General features: G+C 42.0%; 3 protein-coding genes across 3 annotated transcripts in view; all 3 read right to left on the reverse strand.

The window, feature by feature from the left end:
- LOC116678675 (protein NLRC3) overlaps positions 1-10,534 on the reverse strand; it is a 37,371-nt gene extending 26,837 nt beyond the window's left edge. The window contains exon 1 of the mRNA XM_032508444.1: positions 10,449-10,534. Coding sequence (XP_032364335.1) covers positions 10,449-10,519 — 71 coding nt within the window. The 5' untranslated portion in view covers positions 10,520-10,534. The remainder of the gene's footprint in view (positions 1-10,448) is intronic.
- On the reverse strand, positions 1,817-25,150 carry LOC116678673 (stonustoxin subunit alpha-like; the record flags this gene model as incomplete). The annotated part of the gene is made up of 4 exons (XM_032508442.1): positions 1,817-2,210; positions 22,398-22,978; positions 23,102-23,148; positions 25,056-25,150. Coding segments are annotated over 3 exons (705 nt in total), but the record flags the coding sequence as incomplete, so codon positions are not given.
- Positions 2,191-5,052, reverse strand: LOC116678674 (neoverrucotoxin subunit alpha-like). Its single transcript, XM_032508443.1, has 3 exons — positions 4,811-5,052; positions 2,915-2,961; positions 2,191-2,791 (listed from the first exon to the last, which is right to left on the reverse strand). The coding sequence occupies exons 1-3, from the start codon at positions 5,035-5,037 to the stop codon at positions 2,229-2,231; spliced, it is 837 nt and encodes a 278-aa protein (XP_032364334.1). The 5' UTR covers positions 5,038-5,052; the 3' UTR covers positions 2,191-2,228.
- Positions 25,151-25,496: the final 346 nt, after the last annotated feature.

Below are 25,496 nucleotides of genomic sequence, written 5' to 3' on the forward strand. Positions count from 1 at the left end.
CCTCCTGGTCCAGGTACGACCAGGGATGTAGAAGGGTTGGCTGGTCTTCCTGGCTACCAACCTCCTGGTCCAGGTAGGACCAGGGATGTAGAAGGGTTGGCCGGTCTTCCTGGCTACCAACCTCCTGGTCCAGGTACGACCAGGGATGTAGAAGGGTTGGCCGGTCTCCCTGGCTACCAACCTCCTGGTCCAGGTACTACCAGGGATGTAGAAGGGTTAGCCGGTCTACCTGGCTACCAACCTCCTGGTCCAGGTACGACCAGGGATGTAGAAGGGTTGGCCGGTCTTCCTGGCTACCAACCTCCTGGTCCAGGTACGACTAGGGATGTAGAAGGGTTGGCCGGTCTTCGTACTGGGCTACATACGGACATCCATTGTTTGTTGTCAGCTGGCATAACGGACTATTTGTTTTATTTATTTTGTGTACTTAATCCTTTGAATTGTAACTTTATAGTTCTTATTAGCTCTATATGAATATTTTTTATTCATATGCATGCACTAATGTTTTTAACCAGAATCCTTTGTTATAGAGTCATGTAAATAAAATAGTTTTTCATATATGTAATACATAAATTACACAAATACATTCATAACCGAAATAATAAAATATGTAACAAAATAAATTTTACAAATTTGTAAAATGTAAATGGATTGTATTTATTTATTTTATAAATCGCTTTTCTAGTCTTAATGACTTCTCATTTACATAGTTTTACATAATATAGGAACCATTCACCATCCACACTCCGATGGGCATCGGAGGCACTCAGGGTCCAGTGTCTTGCCCAGGACACTTCGGGGCTGTAGGGCCAGGGATTGAACCCCCAACCTTCAGATTGGCAGGAAACCTTATTTTATTGTTTAAGTTTAAGTTTTCACCAACACGCCATATTTTTTAAATGAATTTTTGCATGGAAAAAATGAAATTCTTAAGCTGCTGGTTTTGTTTGTAACTTTATTACATTCATTTCATCAACACAACATATCTCTCAAACTGACATTTATACATGTACCTGATCATATGAGACAGGTTTTGGTGCATTATGAACTCAAGTGTGAAATGTAGACCATGAAATTTGACCCTTTTCTAAAAAATGCTTCAACTTCACGAACTGGCACCAACTTAAATTAAACATAAACATAAATTCAGCAGTGATATTTTATACGTCAAAGTTTTCAGTAGGTACTCTGTAATCACAGAAAGATAAAATATAAGCACACTTATATACCAAGTTGGCTGAAATGACTCTAAATGCTACCCTGTCCCCCGAATGTTGAATGCTGCAAAAACAACAATTCTAAAATAGATTCTTTACAGCTCAAAATCAACTTAGATTATAACACAGCACATATTTACTTATCTGTATCATCCCTATCACTATCAGAGCCTTCATCCCATGAAGGTCTTTCCTCTGTTTCCTGTCAAACATTTGCACAATTTTGCAACGACATAAATCAACACAACAGTCTTGCAGACATACAGGGACATCTTCCTGTCTCACATCTGCTATGCTTGCAACTGCAGAGGACTGCCTGCAGCATCCTTTCAGGGACAGGAGGTCTAGTCCTCCAGGTCTCTGTTAACTCACCATCCTCGAGGTGCCATCCATTGCCAACGGGTGAAGGGACACACATTATACCTTTCAGAGAATGTCTCATGATGGCTGCTTGGTAGTTTGCCCTTGTGTAGTGTTGGTAAAGGGCGTCACTTGTCGGGGGCGTGGATAGTTCTGGCAAAGCTGACGACGCCATGCAGGATGCTTCGTGTCCTGCATCGTTTAAAGTTTCGGCAGATGACTGGCCATACAGGTGGCACACATGTCTAGGTTAAAACTGGTACCCAGATTTGGAAATGCACTCAGATATTCCTCTTTCTTCCAAGCAACATAAAAGTATTTCTTTAGCCTTTGCCATTAAAGGAACTTGTAGAGTCCCAGCCTGAGAAGGTCTGGATCCCAATAAGTGCCAAACAGACACTCGTACCAAGAGCTGATGACACCATAGCTAAGTCAATGAGCCTTGTTTGGTTGCTAACCCCGGTAAATATTGATGAAAAGATAATGAACAACTCCACACGCTACACACTGGACCTTTAAAGGACCAGAAGTGGAAGAAGTTCTCATTGGTCACGGAGAATCTGGTCAATCATCCTGAATCATTTCATTCATTGGTTCATAACAATAAGCTTACATATTCCTGGAAGGGGGATCCTGTCCAGACTCAGCTGATCAGCAGTGAGAGACAGGAGGAGACTCTCCGTCCTCCAAAGGACAAAGAGACACTGAGGAGCCAGGAGACCAGAACCTAAACCCAGGATAGAGAGTCTGAGTGGATGAGGTGTTGAAGGTGTGGAGGTGGATCAGTGAGTCAGAGGAGACTGTGTAGAAGGACAGAGAGCCAGCAGGACAGTCCACATACACTGCTACTCTACCAGAGACACGGGAGGAGGAGATGGGTGTTCTTATGTAATTGTGACAGACAGAGTACCCACCATCAGAGCAGATCAGACTCCAGGAATGATCATTATGTCCAAACCCACAGTCAACACTGTCTCCTCTCCTCCTGATTCCTCTGTAACTCACTGATATATAAACCCTTCTTCTGGTCTGGACCTCCCAGTAACAGCGACCAGTCAGACCATCTCTACACAGCAGCTGAGGATAGGACTCAAACCTCTCTGGATGACCAGGATATGGCTGATCCTCCTCCCCCCGTGTCACCTTCCTGTTGTTGTCAGACAGTTTGAGTTTCCTGTTCACCGTGTTGGTGTCGACTGTGAGTTCACAGGAATCTGACGAAGAGAAGGAGACACAACACAGCTGCAGTTATTAACCAATCAGCTCTTTGGTGATGACATCACAGGGTTGAATGAGTGATGTCACAGTCTGATGAATGAAATTAAAAACACACTTACACTTCCTCAGACCTGGTGTCAACCATCTGACTCCAGCAGGCTCCACCCTGAAAAGAGGGGGGGGGGGGGGGGGGGGGGGGGCATTACATCACTCTCTCACACAGCTTGGTTCTGATCTAATGTAGCGCTGAGATTCACTCATTTTATTCATTCCTAGTTCCTGTCTCTCTCTAACCTGTCTCTCTCTAACCTGAATAATACCTTCCATTATATTAATGTCCAATAACGGTATTCCAGGCTGTGAAACTGAAAATATGAAGACATACGATTTGAACAGAAATATTTGACAGGCCTTGGTTTTGGGACACATTCTTGATGTAAACAAGGTTTGATCTAATTCTGAGAAAGGAACCACAACCTGGAAATCTATTTTAACCAGAAGATTCTTCAGGGCCCGATTCACAATTTCTTGTCCCCTGGCAACAACCCCCCCCCCCCCCCCAGTCTCTATCATCAGGAGCATATAGCCTATACTACTAATAACAATCAGGAGCATATAGCCTATACTACTAATACCATCAGGAGCATAAGCCTATACTACAATGACCACTCAAAGCATATAGCTATATACTAATAACCAATCAGGAGCATATAGCCTATACTACTAATAACCAATCAGGAGCATTTAGCCTATACTACTAATAACCAATCAGGAGCATATAGCCTATACTACTAATAACCATCAGGAGCATTTAGCTATACTATAAAACCATCAGGAGCATATAGCCTATACTACTTAACCAATCAGGAGCATATAGCCTATACTACTAAAACCAATCAGGAGATATAGCCTATACTACTAATAAACCAATCAGGCTTCTGCATGGCTCAGTGGAGATGGATGTATTTACACAGCCTCCACATTTATGAAATGCATTAAGAGACAGAACAGATGTCAAACGTTTAACAAAACTTTTTATAATTAATCTTTCACAGAACTTAATTATTACATGTTTCATATGTAGCCAATCAGAAACCTTTAGACTGCAACAGTGACATAAGCAGAAAGCTAGGGAGCCATCACTTAAACAAGAGATTATTTCTAATATGCAAAATGGGAAATAATCACCAGCCATGAAGCAGGCAATTTGTGCGCATTATTATGTTAGTGTGTATATTATATTAGTGTGTACGGAGAAAAAGTCAAGATCGAGGTTATGTTTTGCAATAAACTATATCTACATTTTATGTTGATACTATATATTCTTATTATTTTATTTCAACAAATGTGCCTTACAACTGGCCTCCTCATCTTCCTCCTCCTGATCCCTCTCTACCTCTCAATGAATCTGCAGCCTCCTCTTCTGCATGTACATCATTTCTCTCTCTCTCCTCACACAACAACACACACACACACACACCACACACACACACAACACACAACACAACACAAACACACACACACACACACAAAACACAAACACCACAAACACACAAACACACTTTTTTTGCACTGCAGGAACCAGGAAAGAGTGTTTGGAGTGACTTTTTGATCTGAGTCGTACTCTCCCAGCACAAGAGGAACTTAGAGAAATAATTGGTCCAGACGTCAGAGTACGTCTCTAAACGATAACATGAGCCATGCAGCACCGGCAGCTGACATTTAAACCTCTAGATAACTAGTCTGCCTAAAGAGGAGATTAAGCTTCATCCACACAGAAAAGCACATCGCCTTGTGCTAAGCTAGGCTAACCCTGTCCTGGACCTCTCTTTGTGTAGTTAAAACTGATTTGATCCCAGGTTAGATGGAAAAAGGATGTTTCCTAAAACCACAGACAGATATCTGTCAAACTTAAATCAACTATTAAAAAGGGAGTTATGATTTTAGTTCCTGGAGATGTTCTCCTTTAAACCTTCCTCCACTAATATCTCCTTTATGTTGATCAGTGTGTGTACCTGAGAGTGTCCAGTCTCCAGAGAGGATCCTTCAGTCCCGCTGACAGCAGCTTCACTCCTGAGTCTCCTGGATGATTGTAGCGCAGGTCCAGCTCTCTCAGATGGGAGGGGTTGGAGCTCAGAGCTGAGACCAGAGAAGAACAGCCTTCCTCTGAGATCAGACAGCCTGACAGACTGGAAACACACAGAACAACACACAGGAAGCCTCTGTCAACACGTGGAGCCATGTGCTAGTTCTTTCTTTGTTTGTTGTCCAGGTTCATTTTAGTCCAGATTTAGAATAATCTTTAAAATTATCTTCGGTATTTAATTATTTAACAACAAAAGCCTGTTAAAATGGATTACAAATCCTTATGAAAGTACCTTTGGTTCTACAAAATAATAATTATATGATTAATAACTATTGCTGAAGTTTATCATATAAAGAGACACAAAGCTACAAGTCAGCTGTTTATCAACTAAAGTTAGTCAGAGTTTAAATGGTCAACAGTTGAATGGGTTAATAAATCATTCATTATTTACGAAGTGATTCGAAATCAGAATAAAATACTTCATAAACATTCACTTTTCTTATATATTTCCAAAGTATTTTTCAATTCTGTGTTTTCAAAGATTATTGTTGTTGGTCTGACCTGAGAGTCTCCAGTGTGCAGTGTGGACTCTTCAGTCCATCAGAGATCAGCTTCCCTCCTGAATCCTGCAGGTTGTTGTTACTCAGGTCCAGCTCTCTCAGACTAGAGGACTGGGAGCTGAGAACTGAGGACAGAGCTTCACAGCTTCTCTCTGACAGGTTACAGCCACTCAACCTGGAGAGACAACAGGAAACAAGACAGATAACATGTGTTTAAATGTTTGAGTCTGGACATTTTGTGTATTTAGATTAAATCCTTTTCAGTTTAAATTCTGATATTCTAAACAAGTTGTATATCACTACTCAAGAATGAACCAGGTATCAACGTCATATGATATAAAACAAGAATTTCTAGATCCCAGCCACAGTTCATATTGCATGCTTTATGGCGTATGATTATAAATAAAAACAAAATACTTAGGAATCATTCAAAGATTCTCTGAAATTAGTCCTGACATGAGAAGGGCTGTTTAAATAAAAGGAAGCTTAAAGTTTTAAAAAATATCTCAAATTAAAGACAATCAGTAAGTTGGTCTGACCTGAGAGTCTCCAGAGTGCAGTGTGGACTCTTCAGTCCATCAGAGATCAGCTTCCCTCCTGAATCCTGCAGGTTGTTGTTACTCAGGTCCAGCTCTCTCAGACTAGAGGACTGGGAGCTGAGAACTGAGGACAGAGCTTCCCAGCTTCTCTCTGACAGGTTACAGCCACTCAGCCTGGAGAGACAACAGGAAGTTATTTATTATTAACTCCTGTTATTAAAAGATAGCAGAGTATTTATTGATGAATAAATCCCACATACAGAGCTTTCTTGGAGGCTTTGACAACTGGCAGCATCCTCAGAAGAGCCTCCTCTGAAGCAGAGTATTTCTTCAGGTCAAACACGTCCAGATCTTCTTCTGATGACAGTAAGATGAAGACCAGAGCTGACCACTGAGCAGGAGACAGATTATGTGCGGAGAGACGTCCTGATCTTAGGAACCGCTGGATCTGCTCCACTAGAGAACGATCATTCAGTTCATTCAGACAGTGGAACAGATTGATGCTTCTCTCTGCAGACAGATCCTCATCCATCTTCTTCTTGATGTACTTTACTGTTTCCTGATTCGTCTTTGATCTACTTCCTGTCTGTGTCAGCAGACCTCGTAGGAGATTCTGATTGGTCTGCAGAGAAAGACCCAGGAGGAAGCGGAGGAACAAGTCCAGGTGTCCATTTGGACTCTGTAAGGCCTTGTCCACAGCACTCTGGTAGAACTCTGTTGATGATGTTTGTTCTTCTGCCAGCAGGTTGACTCCAGAGTTGGTCAAGGTCAGATGGACATGAAGAGCAGCCAGAAACTCCTGGACACTCAGATGGACGAAGCAGAACACCTTGTCCTGGTACAGTCCTCTCTCCTCTTTAAAGATCTGTGTGAACACTCCTGAGACCACTGAGGCTGCTGTGATATCGATGCCACACTCTGTCAGGTCTGATTCATAGAAGATCAGGTTGCCTTTCTGCAGCTGCTCGAAAGCCAGTTTTCCCAGAGACTCCATCATCTTCCTGCTCTCTGGACTCCAGGTTGGATCCGTCTCAGCTCCTCCATCATACTTGATGTTCTTCACTTTGGACTGAACCACCAGGAAGTGGATGTACATCTCAGTCAGGGTCTTGGGCAGCTCCCTTCTCTCTCTGGTTTTCAACATGTCCTCCAGAACTGTAGCAGTGATCCAGCAGAAGACTGGGATGTGGCACATGATGTGGAGGCTTTGTGAGGTCTTGATGTGGGAGATGATTCTGCTGGCCTGCTCCTCATCTCTGAATCTCTTCCTGAAGTACTCCTCCTTCTGGGCATCATTAAACCCTCTGACCTCTGTCACCATGTCAACACACCCAGGGGGGATCTGATTGGCTGCTGCGGGTCGTGTGGTTATCCAGAGGCGAGCAGAGGGAAGCAGATCCCCCCTGATGAGGTTTGTCAGCAGCACACCCACTGAGGTGGTCTCTGTAACATCAGTCAGGATCTTAGTGTTGAGGAAGTCCAGAGGAAGTCGACACTCATCCAGACCGTCAAAGATGAAGACCACTGGGAACTCTTCAAACCGGCAGATTCCTGCTTCTTTGGTTTCACTAAAGAAGTAATCAACAAGTTCCACCAAGCTGAACTTTCTCTCTTTCAGCACATTCAGCTCTCTGAAGGTGAAGGGGAATGTGAACTGGATGTCCTGGTTGGCTTTGCCTTCAGCCCAGTCCAGAGTGAACTTCTGTGTTAAGACTGTTTTCCCGATGCCAGCCACTCCCTTGTCATCACTGCTCTGATTGGTTCATCTCTTCCAGGTGGGGTTTTAAAGATGTCTTCTTGTCTGATTATTGTTTCTGGTCTGTCTGGTTTCCTGGATGCTGTTTCAATCTGTCTGACCTCATGTTCATCATTGACCCCTGCAGCCCCTCCCTTCATGAGGTAGATCTCTGTGAACATCTGATCCAGAACTGTTTGGTTACCTGCTTTAGCAATCCCCTCAAACACACGCTGGAACTTCCTGTCTAGCTTAGATTTGAGTTTATGCTTAGAAACTTCTGCTGGACTTCCTGAATGAACACAGAACAAAGAAGATCAGTAGGTGATTTATAAAGAAACAGGAACATACTCTGACCCTTCTCTGGAGACATTAGTAAACGTCCCATTAGTCCAGCAAGTTAAATCTTTAGAGAAATCCTCTTACTGCTCTGCAGACGGTCAGCCAGCTCGTCCTGCTTCATTCTCCTCAGGAAGTGCAGTGTGATCTTCAGAAACGCCTCTCTGCTCCTCCTCTGCTCTTCATCCTCACCCTCCCTCTGACTCTCTGGCATTCTGGGTAATCTGGTCTCAGAAGCTTCTGGATCTTCTTCAGCTCGTTCTTCACAAAAGTGACGATGTCGTCCTCCAGCAGCTGGAACAGAAGATTATATGAATGACAATCAGACTGAAATCATGGAAGCAGACCAGATCCATGATGGACAGACTGAGGACCCTCTGGTCTGAACAGGTCAGCATGGAGATGATTGGGAACAGAATAGATGTAAAAGTAGTTGTTGTACATGTACAGACCATAAAGATGGAGTCCAGGTGGGTTTGATGCTGCTGGGCAGGCTGACCACTGGGACCCTCTGAGTTCTCCTGGTCCAGTCTGTGGAGGAATCAGGAAGAATTAGCTCCCATCATGTCTGTCCACACAGAGACACACACAAGGTAAAGGTCCTATGACTTAAAGTGTTAGGAGCGGGGAGAAGAGCTTAGATGACTCTTGTCCTGACCCAGGTGACACAGACATTTACTAAGGTTGCTGGGAGGAAGGGGGTGCACATAAAGTTACCCTGGAAGAAGCACTTTGAGACACACATATCTGAATTGGTCCAGACCAGGTCCAATATCAAACTGAGATCTACAGTTGAAGACCGGTCTCACTGGACAGCTTTCAGATGTGAGAATATAAATATATGCGCAGAAGAAAGATAGAATTTACAGTATAGAGAAAACAGTATAAAAATAACAGTAAACCTTTAGCCATGAAAAAAAAACACTTTAGAATAATTGATCGGTTAAGAACCGTTTCCAGGTAGAGTGTCCAGGTATGTAAGTATGTAGATTATTATTAGTTAATTGCACAGTGAAAGAGTTGCTGATGACAGAGAGATGCTGAAAATAAACTCAGATTTTGGTTGAAACATGACTCAGCAATATTATGATATTATAATATTATTAACAGCTGACCTCTTTCCAGCAGAGGGTTGTTGACCTTTAAAGTCAATGAGGCCTTGATGTGACCAGTCACTCTTGAAGGACACACAGCTGGGTCCAGGTTCAGCAGAGTCTGGTCTCTGATGGATCCTGTTACACAGAGAGTAAGACCAACAGGAATGGAAATTCACTTTTTAGTATTCAGACACAAAAACTGCTGCAGATACAAGCAGCAACTAAAACAAGACTAACACAAAGAAGTTCAATGAACAATACAAAAAACTGGGTTCAAAAGCTGAAACACCAGAGACTATACAGGACCAGACCAGATCCAGTATTTGCCTAAAGGCAAGAGATGAAGACTGGTTTAACTGGACAGCTTTCAGATGGAGAATATAAATATATGTGAAGAAGAAAGATGCTGAGAATAAACTCCAAAAACTTCTCTGGGGACATAAAAGTTAAAGCATGACTCAGCAATATTATAATATTATTAACAGCTGACCTCGATCCAGCAGAGGGTTGATCTCCTTTAAAGTCAAAGCGTTCATCCTTTGACCGATCGCTCTCAATCGACACACAGCTGGGTTCAGGATCAGGATCAGGATCAGGATGGTCTGGTCTCTGATGGGTCCTGTTAGAAAAACACATGTATTGAGGGTCATGTTCAGTAGTCTCTTAGAGCCAGACCTTCCTCCTCCACAGCTGTGCAGAGGAAGGTCTGGCTAGTCCTCACAGCATTCCTGGATGGGACAACAAGGAGCTCTGGTTCATCAGTAGGGATGGGCATGATTAACCAACCATTGATAATTGATCATTAAGAATTTTGTCGATCACGTTAATTTCTTATTTTTTAAACTAATGCAGGCTGCGTTGTGTGAGTCTTGAAGAAAAGAACTAAATTTCACTGCATTTAGACATTTTACGACCCAGGGGCTTATAATGAAGATCTTATTGATGAAAAACACGCTGTATTCATGTATTTTCATTTCATTTTTAATTTACAAAAAGTTAAATAAATGATGATTTTTAATATAAAAGTAGTCTTGATTAATCACTAGTCAATCATTAATTCCGACGATCGACTAAGAAAATGTAATCGAATGCCCATCCCTATTTATCAGCATCTCTTTAGACCAATCACAGTCATCGTGGGCGGGGCTAAGCTCTCAGGAAGTCTCAGGAAGGACCGGCTGGAGTGTGGAGAGTGCACCTGGACGACAGGCTACAGTGGTCTGGAAACCCAGAGACCCTCTACAAGAAGACCCCCCCCCCATGAGACAACATGACTCCTAGTTGTTGGAGAACTCACTTCTGTCTTCGTCTTTCGATCTGTTCCTCCCCGTCCTTCTGTCTTTGCCTCTTCCTTCTCTCCTCCTCCATTTTAATTGGCCTGTCCATTCCAGGTCTCCTTGTTTTTAAAGTGGTGGTGTCCCCGTGGACCGGGGGCTCTTCATGGACACCCAGCTGGGCCCAGGTTCAGCAGGGTCTGGTCTCTGATGGGTCCTGTTAGAAAGAGAGGAAGATCTCCAGAAACTAGAAGCTATCCAGCAGATAATAAAGAGGGAAGCTGGTGGCTGGATGATTTCTGTCCTTCATTATTACGTTACATTACATGTCCTTCAGCGGACGCTTTCATCCAGAGACACTTACAACTGAGAGACATGGCAGAGGTCCCACGCCTCTGGAGACACTAGGGTTACAGGTCCTGCTCAGGGACACATTGGCTGATGTATGGCAGTGGGAATCAAACCCTGATCTCCCACACCAAAGGCATGTGTCATATCCACTTAATCTTTCTGTCCTCTAATGGAGACAAGACTCCATTAAGACTCAGTCTCAGCTTCCTGTCCTGGGCCTCCTCCTCCACACAGCACTACAACAGTAACAGAGGCATTTTATTCTGAAAGGCTCCAGAGGAAACAGTAGAGTCCTGTTGGGTCTGACTTCACGCTGGTGGAGACGACGGTTTGATCTCTGAGAGCAGCCCCATCTTCTAACTCAGCCTGAATGCAACACCAAGGACTTTCAACACACACACACACACACACACACACACACACACACACACACACACACACACACACACACACACACACACACACACCTCCCCCCATTCTAATGAAGCTGTTTGTGAACCTCTCTCTGAAACTCGTGTTGTTCCGAACAGACGAGTTCAAGGGAGAGAAATAACTGCGTCACACAGTTATGGTTACACCCCCCCCCCATTAAAATGAGAGTGTATCTTACCTCCTAACCCCCCCTCCATTAAAATGAGAGTGGATCTTACCTCCTAACCCTTCATCTGGAGCTCCACTGCGAGAGAAAGAACTGCGTCTCAGCCTCACTGGACTGTCAACAACTCAGGTGAGTTATTTCCTGATGAGTCACAGCCCCACCTGGCAGGAAGCACTTTCACAATAAGAGCTTTAAGGTTCATTATTAAATGATGGAGGAACAACAGTCTAGAAAATCAAGACAGCAAACTAAAACCTAGAGTGGCCCAGACACTGGCAGACCTCCACAGAGTCCAACCTGCTGGACAGTGCAGGAAGAAGAAGAATAATAATAATGAGAAGAAGAAGAAGCACAACAACAGGTTGATTATTAACTGATGGAGGAACAACAGTCTAGAAACTAAGACCTCCAGTGGTCCAGCCGGGTCGACACAGATGTGCACGCTCACTTCTCTTGTTTCTCATTTCCTTATATTTGTGTTGTGGCTTTTGCATTTCTCTTGACCCGTCTGGGCCACCGTACAATCTGCATCACCAGAGAGAGGTGGCATGAAACTACCAGCAGATATCTGACATCCATCTCCAGTCTGTCAAATAACCTGAGATCCCAACGCTCTGACCCCCATGTCTCCAGGGACAGATGTGCAAACAATGGTCTATTTAGCAGCTAAATAACAAAAGAATGAAACCTTTATATTACCCAATAGAAACTATTATTATTATTCAGATGATTATGGAACTGATGTGTAGAAGTAATGAATGTCATGGATACCAAGTAGCAATTTAATGTAATCAACTAAAAGTGTGATTTTTCTTATGAAAGATAGAGAAGTAAGTGTACAAGGCAAGGCAAGGCAGCTTTATCTGTAGAGCACATTTCAGCAACAGGGCAATTCAAAGTGCTTTACACAACATCAGTTAAACAGATAAAACACAAGTAAAAACAGTTAAAAATCATAAGCATATAAAACGCATGAATAGACAGTTAAAACCAAAATAGACACATAAAACACAAGAATAAAAGTTACAGTGCAGCATAAGAAATTTAATTGTTTCAAAACACATCTACTGTTCCCCGCTTGGGGAAATTATGTCACTCAGTTCTGTCCCTGACAGAAGGAAAATATCAATGATATTTTTACTTTTAGCTTTTATCTGGCCCCTGGCAGCAGATTTTTCGTGCACTTTTCCAACAGTGCGTCACTCACCCGTGTCTGTTCGTTAAAGAAATGAGCATTCATTTAAAGAAAGGCAGCATCAAAAAGAAAGGTCTTCAGCCTTGATTTAAAAGAACTGAGAGTAGCAGCGGATCTGCAGGTTTCTGGGAGTTTATTCCAGATATGAGGAGCATAGAAACTGAAAGCTGCTTCACCCTGTTTAGTTCTGACTCTGGGGACAGAAAGTAGACCTGTCCCAGATGACCTGAGAGGTCTGGGGGGGTCATAGTGTAGTAGCAGATCAGAAATGTATTTTGGACCTAAACCGTTAAGTGATTTATAAACTAGCAAAAGTACTTTGAAATCAATTCTTTGAGACACAGGAAGACAGTGTAAAGACTTCAGAACTGGAGTGATGTGATCCAGTCTCTTGGTCTTAGTGAGGACTAGAGGGATGTGATCCAGTCTCTTGGTCTTAGTGAGGACTGGAGTGATGTGATCCAGTCTCTTGGTCTTAGTGAGGACTCGAGCAGCAGCGTTCTGAATCAGCTGCAGCTGTCTGATGGATTTTTTAGGGAGACCTGTAAAGACCCCGTTACAGTAGTCAAGTCTACTGAAGATGAAAGCATGGACCAGTTTTTCCAAGTCCTGTTGACACATAAGTCCTTTAACCCTTGATATGTTCTTAAGGTGATAGTAGGCTGACTTTGTAATTGTCTTAATGTGGCTGTTAAAATTCAGGTCTGAGTCCATGACTACACCAAGATTTCTGGCTTTGTCTGTTGTTTTTAACATTGTTGTTTGAAGCTGAGCGCAGACTTTTAATCGTTCCTCTTTTGCTCCAAAAACAACCACCTCAGTTTTTCCTTCATTTAATTTCAGAAAGTTCTGGCACATCCAGCCATTAACTTGTTCGATGCACTTAGTCAGTTTTTGTATTGGACTATAGTCCCCTGGCGATAAGGTTATGTAAATTTGTGTGTCGTCCGCATAACTATGGTAACTTATTTTGTTGTTTTCCATAATCTGGGCTAGTGGTAGCATGTAGATGTTAAACAGAAGAGGCCCCAGAATAGAGCCTTGGGGAACTCCGCAGGTCATATTTGTATGCTCGGATGCATAATTACCTATTGACACAAAGTAATCCCTATTCTTTAGGTAGGATTCAAACCAGTTTAGTACTGAGCCAGAAAGTCCCACCCAGTTTTCCAATCGGTTTAGTAATATGTCGTGGTCTACTGTGTCAAATGCAGCACTGAGATCAAGTAATACTAAGACTGAAATTTTGCCACTATCTGTGTTAAGGTGGATGTCATTAAAAACTTTGACGAGAGCCGTCTCAGTGCTGTGGTGTGGTCGGAAACCCGACTGAAAGGTATCAAAACTGTTGTTTAGTGACAGGAAATGGCTAAGTTGTAGAAAAACCGCTTTTTCAATGATTTTACTTAAAAACGGAAGGTTTGATATCGGCCTATAGTTGCTCATTAGTGATGTGTCTAGATTGTTCTTTTTTAAGAGTGGCTTGATTACTGCAGTTTTCAGGGCCTGTGGAAAGATTCCTGACAGAAGAGACAAGTTCACAATCTGTAGAAGATCAGAAGCCAAACAAGTCGAAACACAACAACACCCGTTGGTAGAATATCAAGGCAACAGGAGGAGGATTTCAGATGTGTATAATGTCCTCCAGGTTTTCATGGTTGATTATATGAAATTCTGTCATATTGGAACTAGTTTTGCTTGAACACTGTGACAACACATATCCTGAACTTGATATGGAGGCACCGACTGTTTGTCTAATCTTCTGAATTTTGTCTTTGAAGAAGGATGCAAAGTCATTGCAGGCCTTGGTAGATAAAAGTTCAGATGCTACTGGTACTGGAGGGTTTGTTAATCTAAGTCCAGATGCTACTGGTACTGGAGGGTTTGTTAACCTATCAACAGTAGCAAACAAAGCACGTGAATTATTATTGTTTCTAGAGATAATATCGGAGAAGTAGGACCTTTTTGCATTCCTCAGTTCCAAATTATAAATGCGAAGTCTCTCTTTATAGGTGTTATAATGGACCAGGAGATTTGTTTTTCGCCACCTTCGTTCAGCTTTCCTACACTCTCTTTTTCTGTTCTCACCAGTAGGACATTTCTCCATGGAGATCTTTTCTTACCAGAGACAACTTTGACCTTAGCGGGAGCAATGGCATCAATAACATTTGTAATTTTACAGTTGAAATTATCTACAGCTCAGTGACTGAGAGCCCAGAGAGGGCGGGGTGGGGGAGAAAAGCTGTATAAATGTGTCACTGGTGTTTTCAGTGATATACCGTTTTTCTGATTATCTTTGTTTGGACACTTTTGGGCACAGAGATAGTGCCGCTAAAGAAACACAGGAATGATCAGAGAGAGCAACGTCAGTCACCACAACCTTGGAAATGTTCAGACCCTTGGAGACAATCAAGTCCAGAGTGTGTCCCTTATTGTGAGTGGGCTCTGTCACATGCTGAGTCAGTCCATAGTTCTCAAAAACACAAAACACAGTTCTTTGGTCCCCCTGTCCTGGGGGCTGTCAACATGAATGTTAAAATCACCCGCAATGATTACACAATCAAGTTAATACAGATTATAGACAGCAGTTCAGTGAAGTCATCAATGAATGTTGCACAATATTTAGGTGGCCTGTAGATATTTAGAAACATCGCTTGAGGGGAAGACTTTAGCTGAAGAGCAACATATTAAAACAAAAACAAAATTTCCATAACATATTTGCGTACAGTGGAATGAGTCATTTAACAAAATAGCGACTCCACCTCCTTTCTTATTCACTCTATTCTCGCTCTTAAAACTGAAGTTAGGGGGAGCTGACTCGATGAGACCAGCAGCACTGTTATTATGGTCTAACCAGGTTTCAGATAAAAACATAAAATCTAGATTGTGCTTAATAATAAAATCATTGATTAAAAAGGATTTTCCTGCCAAAGACCTGACGTTTAGTAAGGCTAGTGTTAGTATGTTTTCATTTTTTGGGACAGGCTGTAGCTGACGAGGAATGGATGCTACATTTGCTAAGTTTGCATTTAAGTGCTTATTCACCATTATTTTCCTATTACCTATCACAAACATAACTGAGGAAGAATAAATCCACAGGGCCCGGGCTTGTCTGGAAAAAGTCATGGCTGAGGTGCTTGGCGTTTTGCTTTTGCTCGGGGTTGAGCCATGGGGGTAGGAAGGGGTGTATAATTGATGGGGGAAAAGGGAAAAGGTGTGTGGAGACATCAGTAGAGACAGCGATGAATCCTCACAGGGTTATTGGTTGTAAAGAGGTTGAGGGGTGCTGAAGGGTGAATCCTCATAGCGTTCGGGGTTGGTAAAGGGGTTTGAGGGGTGCTGGACGGGTGAAGAGGGAGGTGGAGGTTTTGTGTCTCTTTGCACAGGTGGGGGCTGTGCTGGATCACTGCCGCACTTTGTTGTGTCTTCCTTTTGTTTTGATTCGTCTTGTCTGTGTCCTTGGCAGATGTGTAGCGCAGAAAGTAAAGCAGATTAGAGGTGAACAGCTTACTCCTGGCTTGTTGAGGGAAAAGTCCTTTGCTTTAAAAAAATGTCTGCGCTCCAGAAAATGTTAAGATTGTCAATGAACTGCAGGAGAATGGACAGTACATTCAGTTGAAAGCCATTTGTTTAGTGCCAACAGTCGGCTGAATCTCTCAGCTCCTCTTCTGACTGACGGTATAGGGCCACTGATAAACACATCTGCGTTTAGGGGGCTGACTGTGTCCAGCAGTTCCATAAAGTCCCAGTTTCTGCAGTTCAGACTGTTGTGACCCTATATGCAGAATAATGTTCTTCACAGTTGGGTGTTCTGCCATGATAGCTGGGATTTCTTGGGTCAAGTCAGACACCATGTCTTTGGGAAAACAGAGTATTTTGGTGTTTTTACTGTTTTTTAATCTTTTACAGCAGAGTCACCCACAATCAGGGTTTGAGGCCCAGTTGTCGCTTTTTACTTTTGAATTGCTCTCAGTCCTTACCCTGCTGTGTGGCGATGAAACGCAGTCCCGGTCATCAGATGTCTGTCCAGCGCCCTGCAGCAGAGGAGCAAATCTGTTATCCAGTTGCACACCAGGTTGTTTGGGGGGGCATTTTGTTGCTTATTTTCCCTTTCGCACTGTCCACGGCTGTGTCCTACTAGGTACAGGGGTTGAAGAAGGAACAGAGGACAGTGGGGGCCAGTTCAGGCTGGTCTGTGAGAGGCCTGGACAAGTCTCATTAGGGAGCGAGGGGGGTGCATGACTCAGAGCAAGAGGGGAAGAGAGGAGAGAGAGAGAGGGGCGAGCAAGAGAAGAGGATTGGCCAGAAAACTCAGCCACAAAAAGAATATAAAAAGGAGAGACAGAAAGAAATGGGGGTTGTTCTTCGGGGACCTCGGATGGACTGGACCTAAGGGAAGCACAGGACCAGACATCTTAAACTAAGAGATCGGGGTTTGAACAGCGACTGCAAGAGAAGAACTTCAGAAATATTCTTCAGTGGATTTATGAGACAAAGCCCTGGAAGATAATCTCAGCCAAACCACCTCCAGAATCATCAGAGTCTGGATTATTCTGGTTCAACTGCAGCGATGGCTGAGGAGGACAAGTTTAACTCTGTGAGCTTTGGACAAAGCCTCAAGGTTCTTAAGGTAATGTGGGAAGAAAATGGTGTGGAGGACAAGGTGTAGAACTGTCCCTGCCAGACTCCCGTTAAAGTTGCACCAGCACTTTTCCACTGTAGTCTTTCCTGTGGTGTAGCGTGTGTTTGCATCGCAGCTCCAGAACCTGGAAGTGGAACATCATCAGTGGTGGAAGCTAAAGGTTCATCTCCCGGAAGGGGCAGATGTGCAGCAGCTGTTGCAGCCATGTCAGCACGTGTTACCCCTGGAGACGGCATCAGCTGCACCAGTGGGGGCAGAACATTTCCATATGCCTACTTGTGATGGAGGTAAGATGGCTGTCAACAGGTCATTGATCAGTGGATGATGCAACATGGGCGTACCATCATATTTCAGGAGGTTTTGGTGTTTCCACACTGCCCCAAAGTCCTGCACTACTCCAAAAGCCCACCTGGAGTCCGTGTAGATAGTCTGGGATGAGCCTGGCAGTCTACATGCTTCAGTGAGGGCAAGGAGACCAGCAGCCTGCACAGAGAAGGGTTTGGGAAGAGGTTTAGCAATCAAGGTTTCTGCATGGCACACCACAGCAACCCTACCTGTCCCTGGCCAGTGTCCGTGTCTTTCTACTTCTGTCCCCTCATGCTCCAAGCTTCTAGCGGTTATTTATCTCAGCTGCCAAAGACAACCTGGTGCCGTGGTCCCGTACAGATAGAAGATCTTCTTGACCCTGAACCCTTATCGATAAACATCGCTCGTCACAAAGGGTCCTTCAGACGTTAAGACCCCGACCTCCAACTGGTGTGATGGTGGTGGTCTCAGCTGGGACTCTTCTTCAGGGAGGACACACACACAATGAATGGAAGGAAGTCAGATAACTGGAAAGCATAGTAATGATTCATATAAATAATGGATGAATAATACACAAGGATATATGAAATCATGCTTATATGTAATTTTCCCATTACAATATATAATAAAGTGTGTACATATACACAGAAGTACATGAAGTTACATGGAAACACATCTATGAAGGTTATTAAACAATAAGGCAATTACTGCAAATGATCCAGTAGATGGAGCCAATGTTCAATCAATGTTAGAGTTACAATGCATCGCCAAACTATATTACCCATAATGCAACTGCACCCTCCATGTAGTTGTGCTGATCAACCTTTAAACATCCGCAGCATCTCATTAAGAAAGAGTTCAGATCATAGACCGTAAATATTACTATTATATTCATATATACAGTCTATGGTCTGGATGTTATTAAAAGTAACACTAAAATAATTAGAAACAAATCCTGAACAGCAAACAAGTAGAGAGCACTCGATGCCCCCCCCCATCCTGGAGTTCACTGACTTTAAAAGTTAAACAGAAAGACCACAAACTCTCACAGGAACTTCATGCTTTTATTGTGAAAAGAGACAGAACTCCAAACTAAACATGACACAAGTCAACGGCATTTCTACAATTTCATGATCACAGCCTCCATCTTTTTTTCTGAGTACCCTGGGTATTACCATCGACCAATCACTGTCTTTTACATGGCATGTCCAAGATTTGGTTAAAAAACTGAAATTGAAGTTAGGTTTTTTCTTTAGGCTAAAGTCTTGTTCATCATTTGAAGCAACAAAACAACTTGTAAATGCAACATTCCTGTCTGTCTTGGACTACGGTGATATTTTATACATGCATCCAACCTCCCAGTGTCTTCATGCGGTGGACTCTGTGTCTCATGGAGCCTTGAGATTTATCACAAACTTAAAATCTCTCACTCATCACTGTTGGCTGTATTCTCTGTATGAGATTAGAGATGTAATTGTCAATTTAAAAGACTGTTCACCAGGACTGATATGATTGATAGTAAAATATTAAAAGCAATTTACCCTGACATCATTAAACCATTACTTTATATTTTAATCTTTCACTGGTTCAAGGAATGTGCCAGTAGAGTTGAAATAGCAAAAATACCAGTTTATAAAGAAGATGACCCTGCAATTTTTAACAATTATAGACCAATTTCTGTGTTACCAGCCCTGTCCAAGGTTTTAGAAAAAACTTGTTTACACAAGATTAATCCAACATCTGGACAAAAATAATATTTTATATGCTCATCAGTATGGTTTAGGAAACAACACTCTACTTGCATGGCACTTGTCCATTTTTGACTGAAATATATAAAGCAAAAGATAGGAAGAAAATGCTGTAGGTGTTTTTCTGGATCTTTCAAAAGCATTTGATACTGTTAATCATTTCATTTTATTAAAAAAAAACTCTCACATTATGGTTATACGTAACAAGTCCCTACTCTGGTTCACCAGTTATCTTTCAGGACCGGTCTCAAACTGTCAGCTATAATGGGGACAGCTTCCCCCCCCTTTCCTTCAGTGTGGCTTACCACAGGGTTCCATTTGGGTCCCTTGTTATTTTTATTATTGTTAATGACCTTCCTAATGTCTCAGAAAACTTTCTAAAATTTATTTGCAGATGATACAAGTGTGTTTTACTCTCATAAAAGCCCTGAAATTTTAATAAAAGTAGTTAATGAAGAACTTGACAAGTATCTACTTGGTTCAAGTCTAACAAACTGTCCTCTCAATATAAAAAAAACAAGTTATATGTTTTTCGGTATTAAGTCAGATACAGTTAAATCTTCAATGAAAATTCAAATTGATGATATCTCCATTAAAAATGTTAAAACTGCTCGTTTCCTTGGCATTACATTAGATGACTCTTTATCCTGGAAACCTCACATTAGTGCCACAAGTACAAAATTAGCTAAAGTGGTTGGTGTACTAGGAAAAACTCGGCACTTGATTAACAGACAAGTTGCGATTATGTTGTATTACTCAATGTTGTATCCTTATATCAATTATTGCAATGTTGCTTGGGCTAGCACCCACCCAACTAAACTGGAATCTATCTTTCGTCTTCAGAAGCGAGCTTTAAGAATAATATTTTGTGTAAATCGTAGACACCCCTCTGAATCTTTGTTTTCTCATGCAAGTATTCTTACTGTATATCAAGTGAATCAACTCCAAATTGCTTTATTTGTTTATAGCTCTATAAAAAAGTTATTTCCCAGCACCTTTGTAATATTTTCACTTTTAATAATGAATTCATCAGTATCCAACTCGTAGTAGTTGTCTTATTAGGCCTCCCTATTCTCGCACGACTCAAACACAGTTTAGTGTATTGTATAGAGGGTCAAAGATATGGAACAGTCTCCCCACCTCACTCACTGAGCTTTCTAAAGAACTTTTAAACCGAGAGTCAAATTATTGCTCCTAAGTTCTCTGAATTTTCCATTTGGGTTTATGTTCTAAATTTATTTTTAAGTTGTTTCATACAATTAAAGTGTTTTTTTTTTTTTTTGATTTTGTTTTTTTGTTTGTTTGTTTTTTATTGTTGTTTGCTGGTTTGTTTTTGTTTTTGTTTTTTTAGTTTTTTACATAATAACAAATTGTTTTTAATTGTTAAATGTTATTGTTTTTATGGAGATTGCCACTTATTAAGCCCCTTGGAGGGTTTTTTTCGGCAGTCATCCGTCACATCTTTTTTGTGTAATATATAATACTGTCTTAATGTTTTTGTAGTGAAAATAAATAATCAATCAATCAATCAATCAATTCTCGGGTCGGGGGGGTCTCCCTCTCCATTGGGCGTTGGATGCACTGGCATCTTTTTTTAAGGCAGTATCAGGACTTCTTCCTCCTTACCTGAACACTTCCATCCTCCCGAGGTCTGCAGGGACACATCACCTGGTCTCACAGGATCTGGTTTTATTGACAGTCCCTAGAGCCCCACTGACTTTGGCAAAAAGGCTTGTATTGTTATTATGTATATCTATCTATCTATATTAATTTTGCAGCCCCCTCTGCATGGAATCAGCTTCAGAATGAAACGAATGAATGAAGTTGGTCTCATATCTCATATTTTTAAAGGACCTTGCCAAAAAGGCAGTCTGGATGTCCCTGTTTTTAAATTGACTTAGGACCCAGGTTGTGTTATGATGACATTGTTGGTTGAATATGAGTGAAAGTGTGTTTATGTATCTACCTGGAAGTGTCTCTGTCTATTTGAAAACGAGCTGCTGCCCCTTGCCAGGACACTCTTGTAAAAGAGATTTTTAATCTCAAGGACTTTTTATCCTGGTTAAATTAAGGGTTTAATTGAATGAACATCTTTTATATTGAAGTTTTTCTGGACTAAAGATGGATATGTGTCTGAAGAGATATTTGTTTTGATAATCTTTTTCCAGCGTATCAGTATCCTGTGTGTTGGTCTTTCAGACCTTTTGTAGAGGAGACTACCTGTCCCCCCAGACCGGCCTTTAACGGATCCCATCAAATAAAACTATTGGGAGCGGAGGCCCAGTTTGTTTCTCAGAACAACTTCATCTGATCCCTTATGAATGGGCAGAAACCAGCTCTCTGGAGGAGAGGGGGACCACGGCGCCCCCTATAGGGGGTTTTGGGTTTATCTGGGAACAAAATGAACAAGGTCCATGGTGAGGGATCAGATAAAGTTCTAGATAAATATTCAGCATCTAATGCTCTATGAAATAGCCGCGAGGACAATAAGAACACATCAGTTCTAGTGAGGGATTTATGAGGGCATGAGTAAAAGGAGGAATCCCGAGTCTGAGGGGGATCTGCCTCCAAATGTCTGTTAGATTCAGATCTTTCATATATGTTTGAGGGGTCTCGGCTGCTTTTGACCTGGAAATGGTCTTAGTCCATTTGTCCAGAGCAGGATCAAAACAGAAACTGAAACCACGTCCTATAAGTATTATAATGACACCTCTCATCATAATTAGGGGAATATAATTTAGGAGTGACCATTGTTCTGAGAATATTGTCCAATTAATAAAGACAATACGCCTGAGGGATCAATGACAGTACCAAGTATTTCCAGAGTGTACTTTTACTTCTCAAAGGCCCCTCCTCTGCCCGTTGAACTGGATGATACGACCCTACCTGCCCGACCCAGTCTCTCTTTCATTATTCATGTTCCTGCAAAGGGAGCTGAGGTTCTTGTAGGAAAGAGATATCTACGAGTAACTTTTTACGGTATGTCAAGACCCTTTTTCTTTTAAATCGGCCCATTCAATCCATCAACATTAAAGAAGTTCTCATTGGTCACGAGGAATCTGCTCAATCATCCTGAATCATTTCATTCATTGGTTCATAACAATAAGCTGACATATTCCTGGAGGTGTGATCCTGTCCAGACTCAGCTGATCAGCAGTGAGAGACAGGAGGAGACTCTCTGTCCTCCACAGGACACAGAGACACTGAGGAGCCAGGAGACCAGAACCCAAACCCAGGATAGACAGTCTGAGTGAATGAGGTGTTGAAGGTGTGGAGGTGGATCAGTGAGTCAGAGGAGACTGTGTAGAAGGACAGAGAGCCAGCAGGACAGTCCACATACACTGCTACTCTATCAGAGACAGGCGAGGAGGAGACGGATGTCTCTCTGTTATTGTGCCAGACATAGTAATCATCATCAGAGCAGACCAGACTCCAAGACTGATCATTACATCCGAACCCACAGTCTCTACTGTCTCCTCTCCTCCTGATTCTTCTGTAACTAACTGATATATAAACCCCTCCTCTGGTCTGGACCTCCCAGTAACAGCGACCAGTCAGACCATCTCTACACAGCAGCTGAGACCAGGACTCAAACCTCTCTGGATGACCAGGATATGGCTGATCCTCCTCCACACATGTCACCTTCCTGTTGTTGTCAGACAGGTTGAGGTTCCTGTTCACCGTGTTGGTGTCGACTGTGAGTTCACAGGAATCTGACGGAGACAACGAGACACAACACAGCTGCAGTTATTAACCAATCAGCTCTTTGGTGATGACATCACAGGGTTGAATGAGTGATGTCACAGTCTGATGAATGAAATTAAAAACACACTTACACTTCCTGAGACCTGGTGTCAACCATCTGACTCCAGCAGGCTCCACCCTGAAAGGAGGGGGGGGGGGGGCATTACATCACTCTGTCACACAGCTTGGTTCTGATCTAATGTAGCGCTGAGATTTACTCATTTATATTCATATCCTACTTCCTGTTCTCTCTAACCTGTCTCTCTCTCTCTAACCTGTCTCTCTCTCTAACCTGTCTCTCTCTCTCTAACCTGTCTCTCTCTCTCTAACCTGTCTCTCTCTCTCTAACCTGTCTCTCTCTCTAACCTGAATAATACCATCAATTATATTAATGTCCAGATATTGTGATGTCCAGGCTTTGAAAGTAAAAATATGAAGACATATGATTTGAACAAATATACTTGACAGGCCTTGGTTTTGGGACACATTCTTGATGTAAACAAGGTTTGATCTAAATCTGAGACAGGAACAACAACCTGGAAATCCATTTTAACCCAGAAGACTCTTCAGGGCCCCATTAACCAGTCAGGAGCATATAGCCTATACTACTAATAACCAATCAGGAGCATATAGCCTATACTACTAATAACCAGTCAGGAGCATATAGCCTATACTACTATAACCAATCAGGAGCATATAAGCCTATACAATAATAACCAATCAGAAGAGTATAGCTACACTACTAATAACAATCAGGAGCACATAGCCTATACTAATAATAACCAATCAGGAAAGCATATTGCCCATACTACTAATGGACCAATCAGGAGCATATAGCCTATACTACTAATAACAATCGGAGCAATAGCCTATCTACTAATAAACAATCAGGAGCATATCGCCTATATACTAATAATAACCAATCAGGAGCATATAGCCTATACTACTAATAAACAATCAGGAGCATATAGCCTATACTAATAAAACCATCAGGAGCATATAGCCTATACTACTAATAACCAATCAGGAGCATATAGCCTATACTACTAATAACCAATCAGGAGAAATAGCCTATACTCTACTACCCAATCAGGAGCATATAGCCTATACTATAAAACCATCAGGAGCATATAGCCTATACTCCTAATAACCAATCAGGAGGATATAGCCATCCTACTACTAACCAATCAGGGGCATGTAGCCTATACTATATAACCAATGAGGATCATATAGCCCATACTACTAATAACCAATCAGGCTTCTGCGTGGCTCAGTGGAGATGGATGTATTTACAACTGCCTCCACATTTATAAAGTGCATTCAAGAGACAGAACAGATGAACAAACGTTTAACACAACGTGTTATTTTTAATCTTTCACAGGAACTTGGTGGTTACAGAGTAATTATTATTAGTGTGTATTATATTAGTGTGTATTATTATATTAGTATGTAATATTAATTGTTCTTAATGGAGAAAAAGTATTATTTTATTTTTAATTCTCTCTGAATCTGCTGCCTCCTTTTCCTCACTGTACATCACTTTTACTCTCACACACACACACACACACACACACACACACACACACACACACACACACACCACACACCACCACACATGTATTTGCACCAAAGGAACAAGAAAAGAGGTTTTGACGGGATTTTTGAATCTAGAGTTTATAGAGAAATAATTGGTCCAGACGTCAGAGTACGTCTCTAAACGATAACATGAGCCATGCAGCACCAGCAGCAGACATTTAAACCTCTAGATAACTAATCTAACTAAAGAGGAGATTAATGCTTTATCCACACAGAAAAGCACATCGCCTTGTGCTAAGCTAGGCTAACCCTGTCCTGGACCTCTCTTTGTGTAGTTAAAAAACTGATTTGATCCCAGGAAAGAGGGGAAAAAGGATGTTCTCTAAAACCACGACAGATATTTGTCCAAACTACATCAAAGATTAACAAATGGAGTTAGTTTAGTTCCTGGGATGTTCTCCTTTAAAACTTCCTACCTAATATCTCCTTTATGTTGATCAGTGTGTGTACCTGAGAGTGTCCAGTCTCCCGAGAGGATCCTTCAGTCCCGCTGACAGCAGCTTCACTCCTAGTCTCCTGGATGATTGTATGCTCAGTCCAGCTCTCTCAGATGGGAGGGGTTGGAGCTCAGAGCTGAGACCAGAGAAGAACAGCCTCCTCTGAGATCAGACAGCCTGAACAGACTGGACAAACACACAGAACAACACACAGGAAGCCCTCTGTCAACCGTGGAGCCATGTGCTGGTTCTTTCTTTTGTTTGTGGTCCAGGTACATTTTAGTCCAGATTGGAACAATCTTCAAAATCATCTGCAGTATTTAATTTATTCAACAAAACAAGCAAATTAAAAATGGATTAAAAACCTTATGAAAGTACCTCTGGGTCTAGAAAATAATAATTATATAATTAGTAACTACTGCTGAAGTTTATCGTAGAAAGAGACACAACTACA

The sequence above is a fragment of the Etheostoma spectabile genome, unplaced genomic scaffold, assembly GCF_008692095.1.
Source record: "Etheostoma spectabile isolate EspeVRDwgs_2016 unplaced genomic scaffold, UIUC_Espe_1.0 scaffold00007670, whole genome shotgun sequence".
Lineage (NCBI taxonomy): Eukaryota > Metazoa > Chordata > Actinopteri > Perciformes > Percidae > Etheostoma > Etheostoma spectabile.